The 24,695-nt window shown below is 41.5% G+C and overlaps 1 protein-coding gene across 1 annotated transcript in view; it reads left to right on the top strand.

The window, feature by feature from the left end:
• Positions 1–24,695, top strand: part of ZSWIM5 (zinc finger, SWIM-type containing 5) — a 205,627-nt gene that overhangs the window by 139,649 nt on the left and 41,283 nt on the right. The window contains exons 3-4 of the mRNA XM_012001869.1: positions 22,429–22,577; positions 23,923–24,073. Of these exons, the coding sequence (XP_011857259.1) occupies positions 22,429–22,577; positions 23,923–24,073 (300 nt within the window). The remainder of the gene's footprint in view (positions 1–22,428; positions 22,578–23,922; positions 24,074–24,695) is intronic.

Here is a 24,695-nt window from a genome sequence, read left to right as displayed (position 1 = left end):
TAACATAAAATAGTATTGAAGTGTTGGAGCAGCAAAAATTTTTTGGGGGGTGGCATGGAGAGATAATGGGTGATGTTTCTCAGGGCTGCTTTGAGCGAGATTAGGGGTGGCGTGGGAACCTAGAGTGGGAGAGGTGAAGTTGAAGGAGGATTTTGTGGTAAGGGGTGATATTGTGGGGTTGTTAGAAGGAGCATTTGTTGTATAGAATGATTGGTGATGTCCTGGATACAGTTTTGGATGAATTGAGAAACTAAACGGAGATACACAGTCTGAATAAAAGAAGGAGAAAATAGGTATTAAAGGACTAAGAATTGGGAGGACCCAGGACATCCAATTAGAGAGTGCCCAAGGGGGTTCAGCGTAATTACTTGCTTGGTTGGCGAGTTTTTGGGCTCTATCCTTGAGTTTTTTTTATGTTGTCATATACCAGGCCAGACTGATTTAGGTAAAAACAACACTCTTCATTTAAAAATATACAGAGTCCTCCTTTTTCAGCAGTGAGTAAGTCAAGGCCTTGGCGGTTTTGGAGGACAACCGCAGCTAAAGAGTCAACGTGGGTCTGGAGGACTGATAAAGTTTGTGATATGTCTGTGATGCTAGCAGAGAAGTCATTACAGAGGCTACGGAAGGTCGTGACAGAGGTTGAAATGCCTGCTATTCCAGTACTGAGAGCAATAGTGGAGGCAGAAAGTCCTAAACCAGCAAGCAAGGGAATTAGTGGAATAACTCTTTTTTGTCCTGTTGGTGTCATGAGGGGAACAGGGAGCTCTTCAGTCCCATTTGCAAATAGAATTTTGAGAGTAAGGAAAACTAGTGTGCATGTGCCTGTCCAATTAGCAGGTAGACACACATAGGTAGAGGATCCACAGAGGAAGAAGAAACCTTGTACAAGGCAAAACCAGAGATGCAAAGTAAAAAGGTGAGAAGGAGTGCTGAAAGGGGTGTCATGTACCCAGACTCCTAGGGATCCAGCTAGGGCGGCAACCATCAGAGGTTGACATGGGGACTGATGGGGTAACTGTGTAGAGGGGGAGGTTCTATTTTCATGATGTATGAGAAAATGTTGAGTGTCTACAAGCAACCTTTCACTGTTACTTACGGGGCTGGGTATAAGTAAACAAGAAGAGGGCCAGGGAGGAGAGTCTGATGAGCGAGGGGAAGGTAGCCAAGGATGGAGTGAAATACAGAGTAAGTATCTTCCTGAGCAATAATTACTGCTAATGTTTTTAAGTTTGCCAGTACTGATAGAGGGCTTATCTGTAATGCGGAGCTGGAAGACTCCAGTTGTTTCAGTGATGTATGTAGTTGGGCTTTGGAGATGAAGAGTGAAGGAACATCGAGAAGGTGAAAGGTTACCCAGGGGAATTCCAGTGGGTCTTTGTCGAGAGATGCATAAAGGAGCGGCCACAGGAATAGTAGTTTGTGTTGTGAGGGGTCCAAATATGGGGGGAGTAGAGTTGATATAAGGAGGAAGGTTTGTTAAGTAAGTGCGGAGGAGGGCCGCAGCTTGCTGATGTGAAATATCTGGGGAGGTCTTGCTGGACCTGCCTAGAAAGTAAATGAGTTCTTCAGGAGGGTAAAGATGAGGGCTGTTAAAGGAAGCTTGGAGGTGTAGGGAGACAGGAGATGTTGCCCTGTCTGTATGTAAGGCGGGGACAGCTGTGTAGGCGCTGGAAGAAAGGGAAATGCAAAGCCAGCAATTGTTCGCTAAGGGGTGATTAGAAACGGCTAGGAGAGAGTGGGTAAGATTGATAGTGTGTTAGAGATAGCTGGGGAGAGGTAGAGGGTGGCATAAGAGTGGGAATGAGAACACAAGTGAATATAAAAGTAAAGAATAGAACTTCATCAGGGTGAAAGTATTGGAGGGTCCCCTGCCAGCAAAGATCATCTATCCACTCTAAGAGGGAGTTAAGAGTGGCAGTTTAGGGATAGCACCAGGAGATATCAGCTATGATGGCTTGGAGAAACTGTAAACCGGCAGTGTAAACAAGAGTAAGGCATTTATGAGTAGTTGAGAATGGTGAATAGGAGTGTGACTAGACAGAAGATAGTAGGGATGACTAGTTTTTGGGGCTCAGTCCGAGTAGTGGGGGTCACTTCGTAAAGCCCTGTTGCAAAAAGTAGGGTAAGGATGAACAGACCTAATAGAATGAAGGGATGTATTAGGCTCATAAGGGTTATTACTGTTCTTCAGAAATGCGAGTGAGTTTAAGGGAAGTAGGGGAGAATACTTGCAACTTCCAGGAGGAAGAGGAGAGATTAGGCTGGCTGTCCGACGGACACAGCTTTATCCTGGAACGGTGAACCCAGTAGGGAGGATCCTGCGGGCAGATAGCAGTTGGGGTACTATAGATGACTAAGCAGGGTCTGATCCATCGAGGTTGTAGAGTTTGAGGGGTCAGATTCTTAACAAGAACTGATCGTCCAGCTAGGGTGTCTTCATATGGCTGAGAATCTGGAGTAGGCAAGAGAAGATTAATAGCCTGGTGAATTTCCTGTCTAGCCTCCAGGAGGACTGAAAGATAGTCGCCTGGAGGGCTGGTGTCTGGGATGACATTGGGACCAAGCAAGAAAGTGCGTCCATATAAAAGTTTAAATGGATTGTACCCTGTAGCATCTCAAGGACAGGTTCTAATTCTAAGAAGGACAAGAGGCAAAAGTACTGTCCAGTCCTTTTTAAGTTGGAGGCTGAGCTTGGTGAGGTATGTCTTTAAAATTAAGACTATTAATCCGTTTTACCTTTCCTGAAGATTGAGGATGGTAAGTGATATGAAGGTTCCACTGAATACCAAGAGCCTTAGAAACTGCTTGGGTGATTTGACTAGTAAAGGCCTGTCCATTATCAGACCATATAGAGGTGGGAAGGCCAAACTGAGGAATTATGTCTGACAGAAGGGAAGAAATGACTGTGGTGGCCTTCTCAGACCCTGTGGGAAAGGTCTCTACCCATCCAGTGAAAGTGTCTACCCAGACCAAGAGGTATTTTAGTTTTCTGACTCGGGATATGTGAGTAAAGTCAATTTGCCAGTCCTGGGCAGGGGCAAATCCCCGAACTTGATGTGTAGGAAAGGGAGGGGGCCTGAACAATCCCTGAGGGGTAGTAGAATAGCAGATGGAACACTGAGAAGTGATTTCCTTGAGGATAGGTTTCCACGAGGGGAAGGAAATGAGAGGTTCTAAGAGATGGGCTAGCGGCTTGTAACCTACGTGGAAGAGGTTATGAAATGATGACAGAATAGAATGGGCCTGTGAGGCTGGAAGGAAATATTTTCCTTGGTCCAAGAACCATTTGCTTGTGTGGGAAGAGATTGATAAGTGGTAGTTTCAGCAGGGGAGTAGGTAGGAGTGACCGATGAGAAGGAGAAAAACTGGCCATGAGGTTCAGAAGTTGGAATGCTAGCTGCTTCTTTAGCCACCTTATCGGCATAAACGTTGCCTAGAGCAATGGGATCTGATGCCTTTTGATGGCTCTTGCAGTCAATGACTCCAGCTTCCTTTGGAAGTAAAGTGGCCTTGAGAAGAGTTTTCGTTAAAGAAGCATTAATGATAGAGGACCTTTGTGTAGTGAGGAAACCTCTTTCTGCCCATATAACAGCATGATTGTGCAGGATATGGAAGGCATATTTAGAGTCAGTGTAAATATTGACACGTAGTGCCTTTGCAAGAGTGAGGGCCCGAGTTAAGGCAATGAGTTGGGCTTGCTGAGAGGTAGTGGAGGTGGGCAGAGTGGTGGCCTCAAAGACAGATGTGGAAGATACTATAGCATAGCCTGCCTTTGCTGATGAGTGGTGATTAGGCCTGGTGGAACTACCATCAATAAACCAAATGTGATCAGGGTGAGGAATAGTTAAGAAGGAAATATGGGGAAATAGGGTGAATGTCAGGTCGATCACAGAGAGATACAGTCATGGGAGTCAGGTGTGGTATCTGGAATAATGTGGGAGGCTGGATTGAAGTCTGGGCCAGGAACAATGGTAAGTGTGGGAGACTCAACAAAGAGTGAGTATAGCTGAAGGAGCCGGGGAGCAGAAAGTATATGCATCAGGTGTGAGGAAGAAAATCGATTTTGGAAGTTATGAGAGCTGTAGAGAGTGAGTTGTGCACAGTTTGTGATTTTTGAGGGCCTCTAGAAGTATTAGGGTGGTGGCAGCTGCTGCACAGAGACACAATGGCCAGCCTAAAACAGTAAAGTCAAGTTGTTTGGACAAAAAGGCTACAGGGCGTGGTCCCGGTCCTCGTGTAAGAATTCTGACTGCACAGCCCTGCACTTCGGCTGTGTGTCATGAAAAGGGTTGGGATGAGTCAGGGAGAGCTAGCGTGGTGGCAGTCTCTAAAGCTGTCTTCAAGGAATAGAAAGAGGAGTGGGGAAAGGATTTAGGATCTATGGGGTCAGCTAGGTTTCCTTTTGTGAGTTTATATAATGGTTTTGTTAGGATGGCAAAACCAAGTGTCCAGAGGTGAAAGTATCCAACCATGCTGATGAAGGAAAGGAGTTGTTGTTTTGTAGAAGGTGTTGGGATTTGAGAGATCAGTCGGACACGATCGTCAGGGAGAGCATGTGTGTTTTTACGAAGAATTATGCCGAGGTAGGTAACAGATGGAGAAGAAATTTGAGCTTTGGAGGGGGATACCCAATATCCTTTGGAGAATAAATGTTGAAGGAGCAGGAGGGTGTCTTGTTGAGAAGATTCAAAGGAGGGGCTACAAAGTAGAAGGTCATCAATATATTGAATAAGGTGAGAAGCAGAGGGGTGGGAAGAAAGGAAATCATGAGAAAGAGCTTGCCTGAAGTAATGAGGGCTATCCCTGAAACCTTGAGGCATCACATCCCAGGTAAGCTGCTGGGACTGATGGGTGTCAGGGTCAGTCCAGGTAAAAGCAAAGAGAGGCTGGGAAGAGGGGTGCAGGGGAATAGTGAAAAAAAGCATCTTTAAGAACAAAATGGAATAGTGAGTTGTAGAGGAAGGTATTGAGGACAAAAGAGTGTACGGGTTGGGCACTATAGGGTGGATAGGCAAAACAATTTGGTTGATAAGGTGCAGATCCCGAACTAACCTGTAAGACTTATCCAATTTTTGGACAGGTAAAATGGGGGAATTATAAGGAGAGTTTATAGGTTTTAGAAGCCCATGCTGTAGCAGGCGAGTGATAACAGTCTTTAATCCTTTTAAAGCCTGCTGCAGGATGGGATATTGGCGTTGAGTGGGGTAAGGGTGATTAGGTTTTAATGGGATAGTAATGAGCATGTGATCAGTTGCCAGGGAGGGAGTAGAGGTGTCCCATACTGGTGGGTTAAGGTTGGGGTATACGAGAGGAAGATGCAAAGGAGGCTTTGGGTTAGGAAAAAGGGCAGCAGTGAGATGTGGCTGTAGTCCAGGAATAGTCAGGGAAGCAGATAATTTGGTTAAAATGTCTCGGCCTAATAAGGGAACTGGGCAGGTGGGGATAACTCAAAAAGAGTGCATAAAAGAATGTCCAAATTGGCACCAGGGTGGGGGAGTTTTAAGGGGTTTTGAAGCTTGGCCGTCAATACCCACAACAGTTACAGGGGCAAGGGAAACAGGCCCTTGAAAAGAAGGTAATGTGGAGTGGCTAGCCCCTGTATCGATTAAATGGGGGACGGACTTACCCTCTCCACTGTAAGAGTTACCCGAAGCTCAGCATCCATGATGGTCCAGGGGGCTTCCGAGGCGAGCAGGCAGCGTCAGTCTTCAGCTGCTAAGCTGAGGTGATCTGGGAAGGAGTTGGCCAAGGAACATTGGGTTTGGGCTCCAGGGGCTTTAGGAGCAGCAGCGGTGTGAGTCAGACAGTCCGACCTCCAGTGGAGGCCCGTACAGACAGGGCATGGCTTAGGAGGAATCCCGGGCTGCGAGTATTCCAAGGCCCAGTGGCCAGGCTTTTGGCATTTGAAGCAAGGTCCACGAGGAGGTTTTGAAGGAGCCCCTGGGAGCCGTGGCTTGGGTGTTCTGAAGTTTTTGTATGCTGGAGACGTGGTTGTGGGTCATCTTACATTGGAGACAAGTAGCTGTGACTCATAGATGCGTTGTTTTTTGTCTGCCTCTTCACTATTATAAGTGTACACCTTGAAGGCGAGGTTAGTTAAGTCCTGTTGTAGGGTTTGAGGGCCGGAATCCAACTTCTGGAGTTTTTTCCTAATGCCAGGAGCGGATTGGGTGATAAAATGCATATTAAGAATAAGGCGGCCTCTGGCCCCTCTGGGTCTAGGGCGGTAAAGCATCTAAGGGTTGCTGCTAAGCGGGCCATGAACTGGCCTGGGTTTTCTTCTTTTCCTTGGGTAGTTTCTTTAAGCTTGTCATAATTAACAGCTTTGTAAGCTGCCTTTTTAAGCCCTTCAGCTAGGCAGGAAATCATGTAATCTCACCTAACTATACCCGGGGAATCTACCTGATAGTTCCATTGGGGATCCTCTCGGGGAACTGCTCTAATGCCTTCCTGGAGCTCTGGCTCATGGAGCTGGCGGTTGTCAGCATGAGATTGGGCTAGAGAAAAAACTCTTGCTGGTTCATCTAGGAAGAGATTAGAAGTTAGGATAACGTTTAAGTCACTCCAGGTTAAATTGTAGGACAGAGTTAGATATCTGAATTCCTGTATATATTTAGTGGGGTCTGATGAGAAAGAGCCTAAACCCTGACTGATCTGAGAGAGGTCTGATAGGGAAAAAGGCACATGTATCCTGACTGTGCCTTCAGCTCCAGCCACCTCTCTAAGAGGAAATTACTGGGCAGGTAGGAAAGAGCTAGTCACGGAACCAAACTGTAAACTGGACCAGGTGTGAGGAGGGGAGGTGATAGAAGGATTATAGAGTAGAGAAGCGGAGACTGAGGAAAAATTGGAACCTAGTTCGGCCTGGCGACGAACAGCCTGGGGAGGAGGGGAGAGATCAGAGGGGTCTGTAGAAAAGGAAGATTGGAAAGACTCAGCTACGTTTGGGGTTGGAACTGAAGGGACAGACGGGAGGGAAAGGAGGATTTGAGAGGAATTGCACTGAGAACAGAGATTAGGGAGGGGACGAAGTATGAAAAATGCCCGGATGTAAGGCACCTTAGACCGTTTGCCCATTTTTCAACAAAAATTATCAAGGTCTTGTAGGATGGAGAAATCAAAAGTGCCGTTTTCTGGCCATTTAGAGTCATTATCAAGTTTGTATTGGTGCCAGGCGGTGTTGCAGAAGAAAATAAGGTGTTTAGGTTTTAGGTCAGGTGTGAGTTGAAGAGGTTTTAGGTTTTTAAGAACACAGGCTAAGGGAGAAGAAGGGGGAATGGAGGGTGGAAGGTTGCCCATAGTGAAGGAGGTAAGTTTAAAGAGAAAGGTGGAGACACGGAGAAGGGGGTGGGTGAGCAGCCCAGGGCTGCAGTGTGGGTGACCAGCCAAAGCAGGTGTCCCCGCAGTTGACTTGCCACCAAGGGAATGTGGGTGAATGACCAAGGCAGGCATCCCTGCGGTGGTCAGACACCAAGGGAAGGCTGTCTTCCTGAGTCCGTGACTGGCACCGGAGTTTTAGGTCCACAGATAAAATGTGTCTCCTTTGTCTCTACTAGAGAGGAAAAAGAACTGGAATTGGAAGGATGGGGAGATTGAAGGGTAGCAAGAAGGGGAGATTGAAGGGTAGCAAGAAATGGAGATTGAAGGGTAGCAAAAGAGGCTGGAGAAGAGAGTGAAAAGACTGCTTACCTGATTTGAAATTGGTGAGATGTTGGCTAGATGCGGTGGCTCACGCCTGTAATCCCAGCACTTTGGGAGGCCAAGGCAGGCAGATCATGAGCAAGAGATCGAGACCATCCTGGCCAACATGGTGAAACCCCGTCTCTACTAAAAATACAAAAAAATTAGCCTGGCGTGGTGGCAGGTGCCTGTAATCCCAGCTACTTGGGAGGCTGAGATAGGAGAATCGCTTGAACCTGGGAGGTGGAGCTTGCAGTGAGCTGAGGTCGTGCCATTGCACTCCAACCTGGGCAAAAAGAGCGAAACTCCATCCCCGCCCCGCCGCCAAAAAAAGAAAAAGAAATTGGTGAGATGTTCCTTGGGCTAGTTGGTCTGAGGACCCAAGGTTGTAGGTGGATCTCCTCACGGAGTGAGGGCGAGGACAGGGGACTGGTCTCCCAAAGGAGTCTTCTTGTCCTGGATCTTCAGCACCAATTGTCACATGCGTCCGTGTGAAGAGACCACCAAACAGGCTTTGTGTGAGCAACAAGGCTGCTTATTTCACCTGGGTGCAGGCAGGCTGAGTCCGAAAAGAGAGTCAGCGAAGGGAGATAGGTGTGGGGCCGTTTGATAAGATTTGGGTAGGTAGTGGAAAATTACAATTAAAGGGGATTGTTCTCTGGCTGACAGGGGTGGGGGTCACCAGGTGCTCAGTTGGGGAGCTTTTGAGCCAGGATGAGCCAAGAGAAGGAATTTCACAAGGTAATATCATCAGTTAAGGCAGGGACCAGCCATTTTCACTTCTTTTGTGGTGGAATGTCATCAGTTAAGGCAGGAACTGGCCATTTTCACTTCTTTTGTGATTCTTCACTTGCTTTGGGCCATCTAGACTTACATACATGCAGGTCACAGGGGATACGATGGCTTAGCTTGGGCTCAGAGGCCTGACAGGAAGGACTATGTTTTGTGGTTTGAGTGCCAGTTCAGCCACAGTACAATGGAACAGCAGGTGAACATCTAAGGTTTTTTTACTCTGGTCCCTGGCTCCGGGATGGCACCTCTGGACACACCCAGAGTCTGGAGGAACCCACCATCCTGAAGAGAAGGACACAGGCCAGGCTGGCTTTGCCACCTGCTGATTGTGGAGCCTCAGGGCCTTGAGTGAACACAGATAATAGCCAGGGAGTGGTTACAGCAAACCTTAGGTGAGACCTAATTTGGTGCTGGCTTCAGATTTGACCAAGCACAGTCCTAGTGGTAGTGACCACAAGGGTACTTACGTCACACCACTTCCAGGTAGCTCAGAACAGAGAAAGATCCCATTTGTTTGGAAGAAACTAAGGGAAGAGAACAAGAGTCTCTGCCTGGTTTCCCAGAGAATTCTTCTGGATCTTGTTCTAGACCACCAAGGAGGTACCTCTATGGGTCTGCAAGAACCACAGCATTACTGGGATTGGGGTGACCACTAAAGCAGATACAGCTTAGATCACAATACCCAATTCCTTTCACATATCTGGAAAGCCTTCCCAAGAAGGACAGGTACAAACAAGCCCAGGCTGAGAAGACTACACCAAATACCTAACTCTTCAATGCCTGGACACTGACAAACATCTACAAGCATCAACATCATCCAGGAAAACATGACCTCATCAAATGAACTAAAGGTACCAGAAACCAATCCTGGAGAAACAGAGATGTGTAACCTTTCAGAAAGAATTCAAAATAGCTGTTTTGAGGAAACTCAAAGAAATTCAAGATAACACAAAGAAGGAATTTAGACTTCTCTCAGATAAATTTAACAAAGAGATTGAAATAATTCAAAAGAAGCAGAAATTCTGGAGCTGAAAAATGCAATTAGCATACAGAAGAATGCATCAGAGTCTTTAATAGCAGAATTCATCAAGCAGAAGAAGGAATTAGTGAGCTTGAAGACAGGCTATTTGAAAATTCACAGTCTGAGGAGATAGATAAAAGAAAAAAAGAATAAAATGAGTGATACATACCTGCAAGATCCAGAATATAGCTTCAAGGGGCAAATCTAAGAGTTATTGGCCTTAAAGAGGACATAGAGAAAGAGATTGGGGATAGAGAATTTATTCAAAGGGATTATATCAGAGAACTTCCCAGACCTAGAGGAAGATATATCAGTATCCAAGTACAAGTAGGTTATAGAATACCAAGCATATTTAACCCAAAGAAGACTAGTTCAAGACATTTAATAATCAAACTCCCAAAGGTCAAGGATAAAGAAAGGATCCTAAAAGCAGCAAGAGAAAATTAAAAAGTAACATACGATGGAGTCTGGCAGCAGACTTTTCAGTGGAAACTTTACGGGCCAGGAGAGAGTGGCATGACATGTTTAAAGTGAAGGAAAAAAAACTTTTATCCTAAAATAGTATGTTTGGCAAAAATATCCTTCAAACGTGAAGGAGAAATAAAGACTTTCCCAGACAAACAAAAACAGGGATTTCATCAACACCAGAACTGGCCTACAAGAAATGCTAAAAGGGAGTACTTCTATCAGTACAAAAAGGATGTTAGTGAACAAGAAAAAAAATCATATGAAGGTACAGAACTCACTGGTGATAGTAAGTAGACAGAAGAACACAAAATATTATAATGCTTTAACTGTGATGTGTAAACTACTCTTAAGTAGAAAGACTAAACTATGAACCAATCACAAATAATAACTACAACTTTCAAGACATAGCATAATAAGATACAAGTAGAAACAACAAAAAGTTAAAAAGCAGGGGGACAAAGGTAAGTTGTAGAGTTTTTATTAGGTTTCTTTTGGCTTGTTTGCTTATTCAAGTGGTGTAAGTTTTTTATCAGTTTAAAATAATGGGTTATAAGATAGTATTTGCAAGCTTCGTGGTAACTTCAAGCCAAAAACAATACAACAAATACACAAAAAGTTAAAAGTAAGAAACTAAATCATATCACCAGAGAAAATCACCTTCACTAAAGGAAAACAGGAAGGAAAGAAGGAAGAGAAGACCACAAAACAACCAGAAAACAAATAACAAAATGGCAGGACTAAGTCCTTACTTATCAATAACAACACTGAATGTAAATAGACTAAGCTCTCCAATAAAAAGACATAAAGTGGCTGCATGGATTAAAAAAAAATTAGACCCAATGATCTGTTACCTACAAGAAACACACTTCACTTATAAAGACAAACATAGACCGAAAAGGGATTGAAAAAGGTATTTCATGTCAATGAAAACAAAAAGGAGCAGGAGTAGCTATACTTTTGTCAGACAAAATAGATTTCAAGACAAAAACTATAAGAAGGTGACAATATAATGATAAAGGGGTTAGTTCAGTAAGAGTATATAGTAATTGTAAATATATATACACCCAACACTGGAGCACCCAAATATATAGAGCAAACACTATTACAGCTAAATAGAGAGATAGACTTCAGTATAGTAATAGCTGGAGACTTCAACATCCCACTATTAGCATTGGACACATCTTCCAGACAGAAAATCAACAAAGAAACATTGGATTTAATCTGCACTATAGACCAAATGCAACTAACAGATATTTACAGAACATTTCAGCCAGCAACTGCAGAATACACATTATTTTCCTCAGCACATGGATTATTCTCAGAGATAAACCACATGTTAGGTTACAAAACAAGTCTTAAAACAGTAAACAAACAAACAAACAACTGAAATAAGCATCTTCTCTGACCACAATGGAATAAAACTAGAAATTAATAACAAGAGGAATTTTGGAAACTATACAAATACATGGAAATTAAACAATATGCTTCTGAATGACCAGTGGGTCAATAAAGAAATTAAGAGGAAATTGAAAAATTTCTTAAAACCAGTGATAATGGAAACACAATATGCTAAAATCTATGGGATACAGCAAAACCAGTACTAAGAGGGAAATGTATAGCTATAAGTACCTAGATCAAAAAGAAGAAAAACTTCAAATAAACAATCTAATGATGTATCTTAAAGAAGTAGAAAAGCAAGAGCAAGCCAAACCCAAAATTAATATTGATAGAAAAAAGAAATAATAAAGATCAGAGCAGAAATAAATTGAAATGAAGAAAACAATACAAAAAATCAATAAAACAAAAGGTTGGTTTTTTGAAAAGTTAAACAAAATTGACAAACCTTTAGCCAGACTAAGAAAAAAAGAGGGATGACCCAAATAAATAAAATCAGAGGTGAAAAAGGAGACATTACAGCTGATAACACAGAAATTCAAAGGATCATTAGTGGTTACTGTGAACAACTATATGCCAATAAATCAGAAAATCTAAAAGCAATGGACAAATTTCAAGATGCATATAACCTATCAAGACTGAACCATGAAAAAATCCAAAACTTGAACAGACCAAATAAAGTAACAAGATCAAAGCCGTAATAAAAAGTCACCCAGTAATGAAAAGCCTGAGACCCAGCTGAATTCTACCAAACATTTAAAGACGGATTAATACCAATCTTACTCCAACTATTCTGAAAATAGAGGAGGAAGAAATACTTCCAAACTCATTCTACAAGGCAAGTATTACCCTGATACCAAAACCAGACAAAGACATATCAAAAAAATAAAACTACATGCCAATATCTCTGATGAATATTGATGCAAAAAATCCTCAACAAAATACTAGCAAACTGAATTCAAAATACATTAAAAAGATCATTCATCATGATCAAGTGGGATTTATCCCTGGGATGCAAGGATGTTTCAATATATGGAAGTCAATCAATGTGATACATCATATCAGCAGAATAAAGGATAAAAACCGTATGATCATTTCAATTGATGCTGAAAAAGCACTTGATAAAATCTAACATGTCTTCATGATAAAAACACTTTTAAAATGGGTATAGAAGGAACATACCTCAACGTAATAAAAGACGTATATGGCAGACCCACAGCTAATATACTGAATGGGGAAAAACTGAAAACCTTTTCTCTAAGATCTGGAACGTGACAAGGATGCCCCATGTTACCACTGTTATTCAACATAATGCTGGAGGTCCTAGCTAGAGCAAGCAAACAAGAGAAGGAAATAAGGGGCATTTAAATTGGAAAGGAAGAAGTCAAATTATCCTCGTTTGCAGATGATATGATCTTATATTTGGAAAAACCTAAAGACTCCACCAAGAAACTATTAGAATTGATGAATAAATTCAGTAAAATTGCAGGATACAAAATCAACATACAAAAAATCAGCAGGCCGGGCGCGGTGGCTCACGTCTGTTATCCCATCACTTTGGGAGGCCAAGGCAGGTGGATCACGTAAGGTCAGGAGTTTGAGACAAGCCTGGCCAACATGGTGAAACTCTACCCCTACTAAAAATACAAAAATTACCCAGGCGTGGTGGTGGGCACCTGTAATCTCAGCTACTCAGGTGGCTGAAGCAGGGAAATTGCTTGAACCCAGGAGGCAGAGGTTGCAGTGAGCTAAGATCGTGCCACTGCAACTCCAGCCAGGGCGACAACAGTGAGACTCCACCTAAAAAAAAAAAAAAAAAATCAGTAGCAATTGTATATGCAAACAGTGAACCATCTAAAAAATAAATTTGAAAAGTAATCCCATTTACAGTAGCCACAAATAAATGCCTAGGAGTTAACCAAAGAAGTGAAAGTTCTCTATAATGAAAACTATAAAACACTGATAAAAGAAATCGAAGAAGACACCAAAAAATGGAAAGATATTCCATGTTCATGAATTGGAAGAATCAATATTGTTAAAATACTCATACTACTTAATCTACAGATTCAATGTAATCCCTATCAAAATACCAATGACATTATTAACAGAAATAGACAAAACAATTCTAAAATTGTTTTTTGTTATATGAAACCACAAAGACCTGGAATTACCAAAGCTATCCTAAGCAAAAAGAACAAAACTGGAGTTATCATATTACTTGACTTAACATTTTACTACAGAGCTATAGTAACTAAAATAGCATGGTACTGTCATAAAATAGACACATAGACCAATGGAACAGAATAGAAAACCCAGAAACAAATCCACACACCTACACTGAACTCATTTGTTACAAAGATGCGAAGAACATACACTGAGGAAAAGACAGTTTTTTCAATAAATGGATGCTGGGAAACTGGATATCCATATGCAGAAGAAATGAAACTTGACCCCCATCTCTAACCATATACAAAAATCAGATAAAAATGGATTAAAGACTTACATCTAAGACCTGAAACTATGAAACTACTACAAGAAAACATTGGGGAAGCTCTCTAGGACACTGGACTGGGCAAAGATTTCTTGAGTAATAACCCACAAGCACAGGCAACCAAAGCAAAAATGGATAAATGGGATCACATCAAGTTAAAAAGCTTCTGTACCGAAAGGATATAATCAACAAAGTGAAGAAACAACCCACAGAATAGGAGAAAATTCCTTCAAACTATCCTTCTGACAAGGGATTAATAATCCTTGAATATAAAAGGAGCTCAAACAACTCTATAAGAAAAAATCTAATAATCCTATTTTAAAATGGGCAAAAGGTCTGAACAGACATTTCCCGAAAGAAGACATACAAATGGCAAACAGGCATATGAAAAGGTGCTCAACATCACTGATTATCAAAGAAATGCAAATCAGAACTATAATGAGATTCCAATTTCAACTGGAAACTTGATTTCTACCTGATAACACTTAGAAAAATCAGTTGCAAATGGATTGCAGATATAAATGTGAAAAGTAGAAGAGTAAAACCTAAGATAAGAGAACACCTTCATGTCCTTGAGGTAGAGAAAATTTTTTTTTAGTAGGAAAAGATCAACAAAATGGAATACATTAATTTTTTTTTTTTTTTTTGAGATGGAACTTTGCTCTCTTTGCCCAGGCTGGAGTGCAATGGCATGATTTTGGCTCACCGTACATTAAAATTTTTAAATTACTATTTATTGGCCGGACACCGTGGCTCACGCCTGTAATCCCAGCACTTTGGGAGGCTGGAGTAGACAGATCACCTAAGGCCAGGAGTTCAAGACCAGCCTGGCCAACATGGTGAAATCCCGTCTCTACTAAAAATACAAAAATTAGCCAGGCATGGTAGTGTGCACCACCTGTAATCCCAGCCATTTGGGAGGCTGAGGCAGGAGAATGGCTTGAACCCTGGAGGCAGAGGTTGCAGTGAACTGAGATCACACCACTGCACTCCAGCCTGGGCAGCAGAGTGAGACTCCATCTCAAAAAAAAAAAAAAAAAAAAAAGAATGAAGGAAAAATTGGATCCTTAGACTTAAAAACACCCTCAGGACAGATCTCATTATATAAGCTTCAATGCTTACGTGAAGGCTGAACCCACACAATGGTTTGTTTCATAATTATTTATGAAAGACATCCTTTCTATCTTATCTTCACTTGTCATCATTTCTGTTATTAGTCCTTAGGAAAAAATTCAGAATATAATGTTAAAGTATTATTTACATTGACTAGGCCTACTTTACTGTTACTAAAGATGAGTGGTTTCATACTCATCTCTTTCTGTGGAAAGACTAAAATGTTCTAACCAGTGAACATATAAGGGCATTTTAATTTAATTTGATTTTTAAAGTAAAGAAAGGATTTTTAGAAAAGATGCTGCCTGGGAGTTAGTGAAAGACAGCTGAAGAAGCCAGTTGGTGAACTCCACACCTAGTTTATCTAGTTAAATGATTTGTGTCCTTGTTTATTCCTTAATGCTGTCCTCTACCGTACTATTTGACCTTTGAATATTGACATTTCTTATAAATTATCTTACATTTTCTCCTCTTCTTATTTTATATGATTCCTGTAGGCAATCTCAGTTACATCCTTGTCTTCAAATATTATCTGCATTCCATGACTCACAAATGTATTTCTTTCTTTTTTTTCTTTTTTTTTTTTTGAGGCAGGGTATTACTCTGTCACCTAGGCTGGAATGCAGTGGCACAATCACAGTTCACTGCAGCCTCAGTTTCCCTGGGCTCAGGTGATCCTCCCACGTCAGCCTCCCAAGTAGCTGGGACCACAGGCTCATGCCACCATGCTTGGCTAATTTTTGTATTTTTTGTAGAGACAGGGTCTCACTGTGTTGCGGAGGCTGGTCTTGAGCTCTTGGGCTCAAGCAACACACCCACCTTGGCCTCCCAAAGTGCTAGGATTACAGGCATGAGCCACTGTGCCCAACCTCACAGATGTATTTCTTCAGCCCATATCTATTGAGCGTTAGACACTATATATGCAACTATTTAATGTCATAAAGGCATCCCAAGATCAACATATCCAAATGTGATTTTATGATCTTCTTCCCCAAATTTATTTATCCTCCTGTATTCACCGTATAGCACCACCATCTAGCCATGGAATCATGATGAAAACCTTGTAGTTACTCCTAACACCTTTGTCTTTTGTGTATTCCACATGCAATACATTGCAAGATCTGTTAATTTTACCTCTGAAATATATTTCATAATTTTCTACTTCTCCCTATTAAACCACTATAATCTCTCATGTAAATTGTTATAGTAGCCATCTAACTGATCTTCAATTTCCACTATTAATCCCCTCTATTCCGTTCTTCATACCACCATCCAAAGTAACTTTTCTATAACTGCAGGTATTATCATATCACTTCTTGTTTAAAATCCTTCAGTGGCCTCCTATTACTGTTAGGATCGAATCCAAATTTCTGTGGCATGCAAAACTTTGCATGATCTGGTTTTTGCCTGCATTTTCACATAATATTCCCTCTCCTTGAGAGAATATCCTCCTTTCCCATCCTGTTTCTGTCCTCCCTCCCTTATTATAGTTGTATTTAATTACCAAAGTAATGCTTTTTTTGAACAAAAAGTACACAGTATTTCTTCCACTCTCTGCCAGGCTAACTCCTGTTTATTCTTCAAGTGTCAGCTTAAATGTCACTTTCTCAGAGAAGCCTTTGACTCTTCTTCCTTTCCACACAAAAATATGTACATGTGATTATTTGCTTAAGGTCTCTCTCCCCAACTATAAGCTCTGTATCTGCTTTGTTTACCGTTATATATCCAGTATTTGGCACAGGCACAGGTTCTGTACATATGAGGCTCTCTATAAATATTGGCTGAATAAATGAAAATGTCTTAGAAATGAAAATGAAAGTGTCTTAGAAAATTCTCCATCGGGTCTCTTGCCAGTTTGTTCTCTTCCCAAATGACTTTGCTTGCCTCAGCAATCACACAAACTCCTTGTAGTTTGTTACCTCAATGCCCCAAATATTAACTCACTTCCTTTTTTGCTGCTGTCACCCATTTTAGCAGCTCAGTTTCTCATCTCCTGGGGTCCATTGTAGACCAGCAAACATTTGTACAATTTACTTTCCTTTCTCTCCTATAAAATAAACAAACCCTTTTGAAGTTTTAGGTGAAGTTGTACTGTTAGTAACTCTCAAGGTTTTGACTCGTCCTAGCCCTATCCCAGCAGTTTTCTTTAGATACACTCTAGGTATTTATAAACTGTGCCTTATTTCTTCCCCAGCTACTGCCACTATTATCACCTGAGTGCCAAGTGTTCTCCACTTTTTTCCATACCCCTTCAAACCCTTAGAGGAGAGGGTATCAGTCCATACTTCCAGCCAGTTGTTTAAGGCCGACTCCCCTAAAAGACTAGATCCTGTTCCTGCTTTTTCATATCCTAACTTAACCATCCGAGGGACAGAATTGGTATTCAAGCCATCTCTGCCCTCTGCTGCTGGAGCACCATTGCTGTTCATTCCAACCCCAATCCTTAGCTCCAAGGTACTCAACAACCCAGTTCTTGGATTAACCTAGTTTATCTCAGTTTTATCTCTATGGAGCTCCTGAAAACCAGAATTGTTAGGAGTTAGACTCCATAACCTGCATTTTTCACATAAACCCCAAGTAATTATTTTGTATATTAATATCTGAGAATCACTGTACTGATGAGAACTCTAGTTATCCTCACTGTGGGAAAAATGCATTATTCTGACTAATTCCGTATTCTGTGTAGCAGAATAAGCCAAGGAAAGATGGGATTTGGCTATCTTCAGATACACCATCAGTTACAGCTTCAGGGGGCCTAAAACCAACTGGTGAATCACAGCAGTATGAGACGAAGGCCAAAGTATAGCCTTGTAGTAAAGAGACAGGCTTTGGAGAGAGACCAATATATAGATCCTGGCTGATATACTTTACATCTAAGTTACCCTGTGTAAACTTTAGTTGCTTCATTTTAAAATTAGGAGAATAATATGGCCTCATAGAGTTGTTATGAACGTCCCTTGGAATTTATTCAATAAATATTTATTGAGCACCTACTATATGCCAGGCACTTTTCTATGTGTTGTGAATATACCAGCAAACAAAAACTTTTGCCCTCAAGGAGCACACATTCTAATGGGTATATGTATAAAAAGTGCCTCTAGCATAGGAAAAAGTGAATAAATTCTTGTTACTTACAAATATTTAAGGATAAGGAGTACATTTGTTTTGCTTTGCCACTTTTGGGATATAAAAGAAGCATAGGACACAATATATGCCTGTGTGGTGCTTAAATCTAGATGGTCAGTGAGATGTGTATTTATTCATTCTGTAAATATTAACTCAGTGCTGTAATGAGCCTGACACTATGAAGTAGAAAAATGAATCCCTATTTTTTAAAAATTTCAACTTAGTTGGGAATATATGAGAACTGCAAAATTCTAATGTAAAACAAGGTGCAAGAGAAGTAATAATAAAGTGCTATGAAGAACATTTAATGAACGTAATAATAAAGTACTATGTAGAATGTTAATTAGTAAGTGAATTAATATCAGGAGACTACAAATACAAAAAATAGTGTTACTGCCTTTATATGCCGAGCACATGAGCATAAGATGGGCATACTGTCGTCAGGTGGCAATGGAGTATATGGCTAATTCAGTGAGAAGGTTAAAAAAGAAAGCTCCTATTGCCAGGTAAACTAGCAGTACATGAACCTCAGCGGTGTTAGCCTCTCTATACACTAATTTTATGATGTCTTTTTTTTTTTTTTTTTTTTTGAGATGGAGTCTCGCTCTGTCACCCAGGCTGGAGTGCAGTGGTACGGTCTCGGCTCACTGCAAGCTCCACCTTCCGGGTTCACGCCATTCTCCTGCCTCAGCCTTCTGAGTAGCTGGGACTACATGCGCCCACCACCACCCCCGGCTAATTTTTTGTATTTTAGTAGAGACGGGGTTTCACCACGTTAGCCAGGATGATCTCCATCTCCTGACCTCGTGATCTGCCCGCCTCTGCCTCCCAAAGTGCTGGGATTACAGGTGTGAGCCACTACGCCGGCCTATGGTTTCTGTTTCTCACTGCAGCCCTGACTCTGGAACCGAAATAATATTGACAGTGAGAACTGTTGGGTTTTTTGGTCAAAGAACAGGTTAGAGGAAGGAGGAGGAAAAGTATGTCATAAGTCAATGTGGTTGAGTTCTGGGAACACTGTTTCTGGCTGAAGCATATCATAAGTGTAGGGGAAGACAAGACAAAAAATGAAAGATAGGGCCTGAGCATAGAGGACCTTGAAGGCCATTCTAGGGCATTTGGACATAATTTAGTAAGAATAGGGCATGACTGAATATTTTTGATCGGGGAAGTGATTATGATCAGAACTGTGTTTATTTGGAGAGTTCTCAAAGCACTTAAAACAGAACTACTAGGCCACCCAGCAATCCCATTACTGGGCATATGCCCAAAGGAGAATAAATCATTCTACTGAAAAGATACAGGCACTCATATGTTCACAACAGCAAAGATGTGGAATCAACCTAGATGCCCAACAGCAGTGGATTGGATAAAGAAGATGTGGTACATATACATCATGGAATTCAATGCAGCCAAAAAAAAAAAAAGACCAAAATAATTTCCTCGGCAGTAACGTGGATGCAGCTGGAGGCCATTATCCTAAGTAAATTAATTCAGAAACAGGAAGCCAAATGCCACATGTTCTCACTTATAAGTGGAAGCTAAGCATTGGTTACACATGGTCATAAAGATGGGCACAATAGACACTGGGAACTACTTGAGAGGAGAGAAAAGGAAGGGACAAGATCTGAAAAAGTACCTATTGGGTACTATGCTCACTACCTGGGTGATGGGATCATTTTTACCCCAAACCTCAGCATCACACAATATACCCATATAACAAACCTGTACATATATCCCCTGAATCTAAAATGAGAGTTGAAATTATTTTTTCAAAAACTTGGCCCGGTATGGTGGGTTATGCCTATAATCCTAACACTTTGGAGGGTCTCTTGAGCCCAGAAGTTCGAGACCAGCCTGGGCAATATAGCAAGACCCCATCTCTACAAAAGAACTAAAAAATAAATTAGTTGGGCATAGTGGTGCATGTCTTTAGTCCCAGCTACTTGGGAAGCTAAGGTGGTGGGATCACTTGAGCACAGGAGGTTGAGGATGCAGTTAGCCATGATCGCACTACTACACTCCAGCCTGGGCAACAGAATGAGACCCTGTCTAGAACAAACAACAAAAAACTGTGTATAGAACAAAACATTTGAAGAAAAGAAGCATAGAATAGATACAATAAACTGGCAGATCATATGTGTTAATTTGTATTTGTGGAATGAATGAATAATGTGAGCCCTCCTAATTCCCTAGCGAATAAGATGTACTACAATAAAGCATAGCAGAGGAGTAGCTTTGTTATGCTGACCCAAATTTTATGTAAGCAGAGTTCTGACATAGGGAGACAAGGAGTAAGGCAAACTGATTAAACATGACATGAATTTGTAACCTATTGCATGACCACACCTATAGAGTATTGATTTATGGCCTGTTGTCACTTGGAGGTAGGTATCTAAAAATTTGTCACAGAATAAGTTTTAGTAATGTATTGCACTACATGGTGACCACAGTTAATAGTAATGTTGTCGTTTTTCTTGTTTTTTGAGACAGGGTCTCACTCTGTTGCCCAGGCGGGAATGCAGTGGCATGATCTTGGCTCACTGCAACCTCCACCTCCCAGGTTAAAGCAATTCCCATGCCTCAGTCTCCCAAGTGGCTGGAATTACAGGCATTTGCCACCACACCCAGCTAATTTTTGTACTTTTGGTAGAGACGGGTTTCACCGTGTTGGCCAGGCTAGTCTCAAACTCCTGGCCTCAAGTGATCCACATGCCTCAGCCTCCCAAAGTGCTGGGATTACAGGCATGAGCCACTGCACCCAACCAATAATGTATATTTCAAAATTACTAAAATAGATTTTTAACATTCTTACCACATCAAAAAAAAAAAAAAAAGACAAACTGGTGAGGTGATGGGTATGTTAATTGGCTCGATCAACTCTTCCTATAATGTATACATAGGTCAGGCCGGGTGCGGTGGCTCACGCCTGTAATCCCAGCACTTTGGGAGGCCAAAGCAGGCAGATCACTTAAGGCCAGGAGTTTGAGACCAGCCTGGCCAACATGGCGAAACCTCATCTCTGCCAGAAATACAAGAATTATCCAGGTGTGGTGGCACATGCCTGAAATCCCAGCTACTTGAGAGGCTGAGGCACAAAAATCACTTGAACCTGGGAGGTGGAGGTTGCAGTGAGCCAAAATCGTGCCACTGCACTCCAACCTGGATGACAGAGTGAGACTCTGTCTCAAAAAAATATATACATAGATTAAAACATTACATTGTACCCCATATATACACACAATTATTTGTCAGTTAACATTTAAAAAAAAACAAAAACAAAAAAAACAAAATTGTTATAGCACTCTGTCTATAACAGAGTGAAAGAAGATGATTCAGTTTTCATTTCACAGACATTTCCATAGTGCTTGTCACATTATCAGCACTATGCTGTAGGTGATACAGCTTTGGATTCAACTGGGGATTCAACTGTGAGTAAGGAGTTAACAGACTACTAGGAGAGAGGGATGTGTAAATAACTGTAACTATGTTTTAAGTGGTTTTGTCAAGGTGAGCCCACTATGAAAATATATTTTGTATAAATTTATAAAATCATATCACCCTGTATGCAAGTCTACCTATGCTTTAGGGGACGGTTTTCTAGTGAACTTTAAAAAACAGAATTTTTTGGCCTGTAATCCCAGTACTTTGGGAGACTTGAGTTGGGAGGATTGCTTGAGCCCAAGAATTTGAGACCAGCCTGGGCAACATGGCAAAACCCTGTCTCTACAAAAAATGTTTTAAAATAGTTGGGTGTGGTGGCCCTGTCCTGTGGTGCCAGCTACTTGGAAGGCTGAGGTGGAAGCATTGATTGAGCCTGGGAGGTTGAGGCTGCAGTGAACCATGATCATGCTACTGCACTCCAGCAGCCTGGGCGACAAAGTGAGACCCTGTCTCAAACAAACAAAAAGAATTTTTCATGTTCAGAGAATGTATTTGTATTTTAAAATAATGTGTGCCTATTAAGGCATATTTGAACTTCATAGAAAAGCAAAAAGAAGAAACAAAATGTTACTCTCCTGGGGGAAAAAATGCACAATTTACATATTGTATATTTCTTCTGGCCTTTTTTCCGCTACAGTGGTATCTGTAGATCTTAGATGAAGCTATAACTGAGACTTAAGTGAACATGCAACTAGCTTTAGATCTTTTAATTTAGGCTTTTTGAAAAATTAATTTTATGTATTTATTTATTTTGTTTAGGACTATATAGTTGACAAAACCCGTATTAAAGCAGAATGACCCATCTCTATTTCAATATGTTCACAAAGTGCCCCTCCAGCTGAATGTGTAGCATGTGAACTCTGGGGATTCATTTCACTGTTCCCATTCTTCATAGGTGCCCCTGACCCCACAGCTGGGGCCAGCATTGACGATGAAAACTGTTGGCATTTGGATGAAGAACAGGTGAAAGAACAAGTGAAGCTTTTTCTCTCCCAGGGCGGTTACTGTGGCTCTGGAAAGCAACTCAGCTCAATGTTTGCCAAGGTAAGATATGAAAAGGTGTTTTTCTTTTATTGTTGACAAAAGAAGCTTAAGTTAGACTGGGCACACCACTTCAGGCTTCATGCAATATACCTAGCTCACTTGACATAGCTGAACTGAATACTTGAAATCTAGTGGAAGAGGCTGACCAGACTTGAGCAGGCTGCCTCCAGGGAGTCCTACCACTTCAGCCTGGTAGTCCTGTTCCTTCTGCTCTGCTCTGTAAATGAGTTAGTATTGCTGGGGCATTTTAGCAAGGAAACTATCTTCCCTCTGCTTTTAATTCAGTGCTGCCTGATGAAGCTTGAAGACTAGAGTTTCAACACTGTTCCTAAAGACACTTAGTATTTTGAAACTAGGGGCTCTCACAGCAGGCTGTTTTTCTTTTCTTTTTTTTCCCCCTTAATACCTTCAGTGAGATATAATTCATATACTATACAATTCACCTATTTAAAATGTTAAAGTTCAGTTCAGTGTTTTTTAGTATATTCATAGTTATATGCAGCCATCACCACAATCAACTTAAGAACATTTTCATCACCTCAAAAAGAAACCCATACCCTTACCTATCCCTCCCTTGTCCTCTATGTCTTCCTCCCCCAGCCCTAAGAAACCACTAATCTACTTTCTGTCTCTATAGATTTCCCTATTCTGGACTTTCATATGAATGGAATCATTCATATAGTATGTAGTCTTTTATGATTGGCTTCCTTCACTCAGCATAATGTTTTTAAGATTCATCGGTGTCATAGCATGAATCAGTACTTCATTCCTTTTTACGGCTGAACAATAAATGTGGATTTATTGTTCAAAATGTGGATAGCCTACGTTTTGTTTATCCATTCATCTGTTAGTGAACATTTGAGTTGTTTCCACCTTTTGGCTATTATGAATAGTGCTGCTATAAACATTCTTGTATAAGGTTCTATGTGGACATGTGGACATGTATTTTCATTTCTTTCTTGGAGTGGAATTGATGGGTCATATAGTAACTCTATGCTTAATCATTTGAGGAACTGCCAGTCTGTTTTCCAAGGTGGCTGTATCATTTTACGTTCCTACCAACAGTGTATGATGTGTCAATTTCTTTGCATCCTGTCCAACACTTGTTATCTGACTTTTTAATTCTAGCCATCCTAGTGGGTGTGAAATGGTATCTCATTGTGAACATCAGGCTTTCTTGGTACATGCAGAGATCTTGCTTACAGAACAAGAGGCCTTCTTTCTGGCTCTTTTGGATATGGTGTACTCAGATACTTCATCTTCACTTCCCCCTCCCCCACTTCCTTCTCCTCCTACTTTTTTGTGATGCACAATCACCAATCCCTTGCCACTTCTTATGTGTCAGGTTCGAGAAATGCTGCGGATGAGAGATTCCAATGGAGCAAGGATGCTGACACTAATAACTGAGCAGTTTATGGCTGACCCACGACTCACGCTCTGGAGGCAGCAAGGAACAAACATGACAGACAAGTGCAGGCAGCTCTGGGATGAGCTAGGTAAGTTCCCATCGTTCAGAGAAGTGCTTCGTCCTTCCATCTTGCCCTGTGGCAACAGTGTTTATGAACCCTTGCCATCAATCATTGCATGGCTCTTGCTAAGTCCAACTGGTAGAAGACTTAGCTCTACAAGGGCCACCCAGAGTAACACTGAACTCACTTTTGTTTTTTCCACAGCATTGTGCTTTGCTATTGACACCAAGCATTCTGTTCCAGATGTTACCATAAAGGTGGAAACCTTTGTTGAGAGAAAATCTCTTTGCTTGGCTTCTGTTGCATGGCAGTAGCCTGGCTCTCCAAATACTTATCAGCCTCACTTTTGTTGCTTCCCCGAGTCTGATCTTCTGTATCACTCCCAGCCAGACCTTTAAGACACAGGGCAATTTCCAGTACTTGGACTTGACTTTCTATTCTTCCTTCTCTATATTCCCTTGGTAACTTTTTAAAAAATATCATAGCTTCGGCCGGGCACGGTGGCTCACACCTGTAATCCCAGCACTTTGGGAGGCCGAGGCGGGCGGATCACAAGGTCAGGAGATCGAGACCACGGTGAAACCCCGTCTCTACTAAAAATACAAAAAATTACCCGGGCGCGGTGGCGGGTACCTGTAGTCCCAGCTAC

The sequence above is a fragment of the Mandrillus leucophaeus genome, unplaced genomic scaffold, assembly GCF_000951045.1.
Source record: "Mandrillus leucophaeus isolate KB7577 unplaced genomic scaffold, Mleu.le_1.0 Scaffold67, whole genome shotgun sequence".
In the NCBI taxonomy this organism is placed as follows: domain Eukaryota; kingdom Metazoa; phylum Chordata; class Mammalia; order Primates; family Cercopithecidae; genus Mandrillus; species Mandrillus leucophaeus.
The sequence above is the reverse complement of the archived record's forward strand: the minus strand, read 5'-3'. Positions and strand labels throughout refer to the sequence as shown.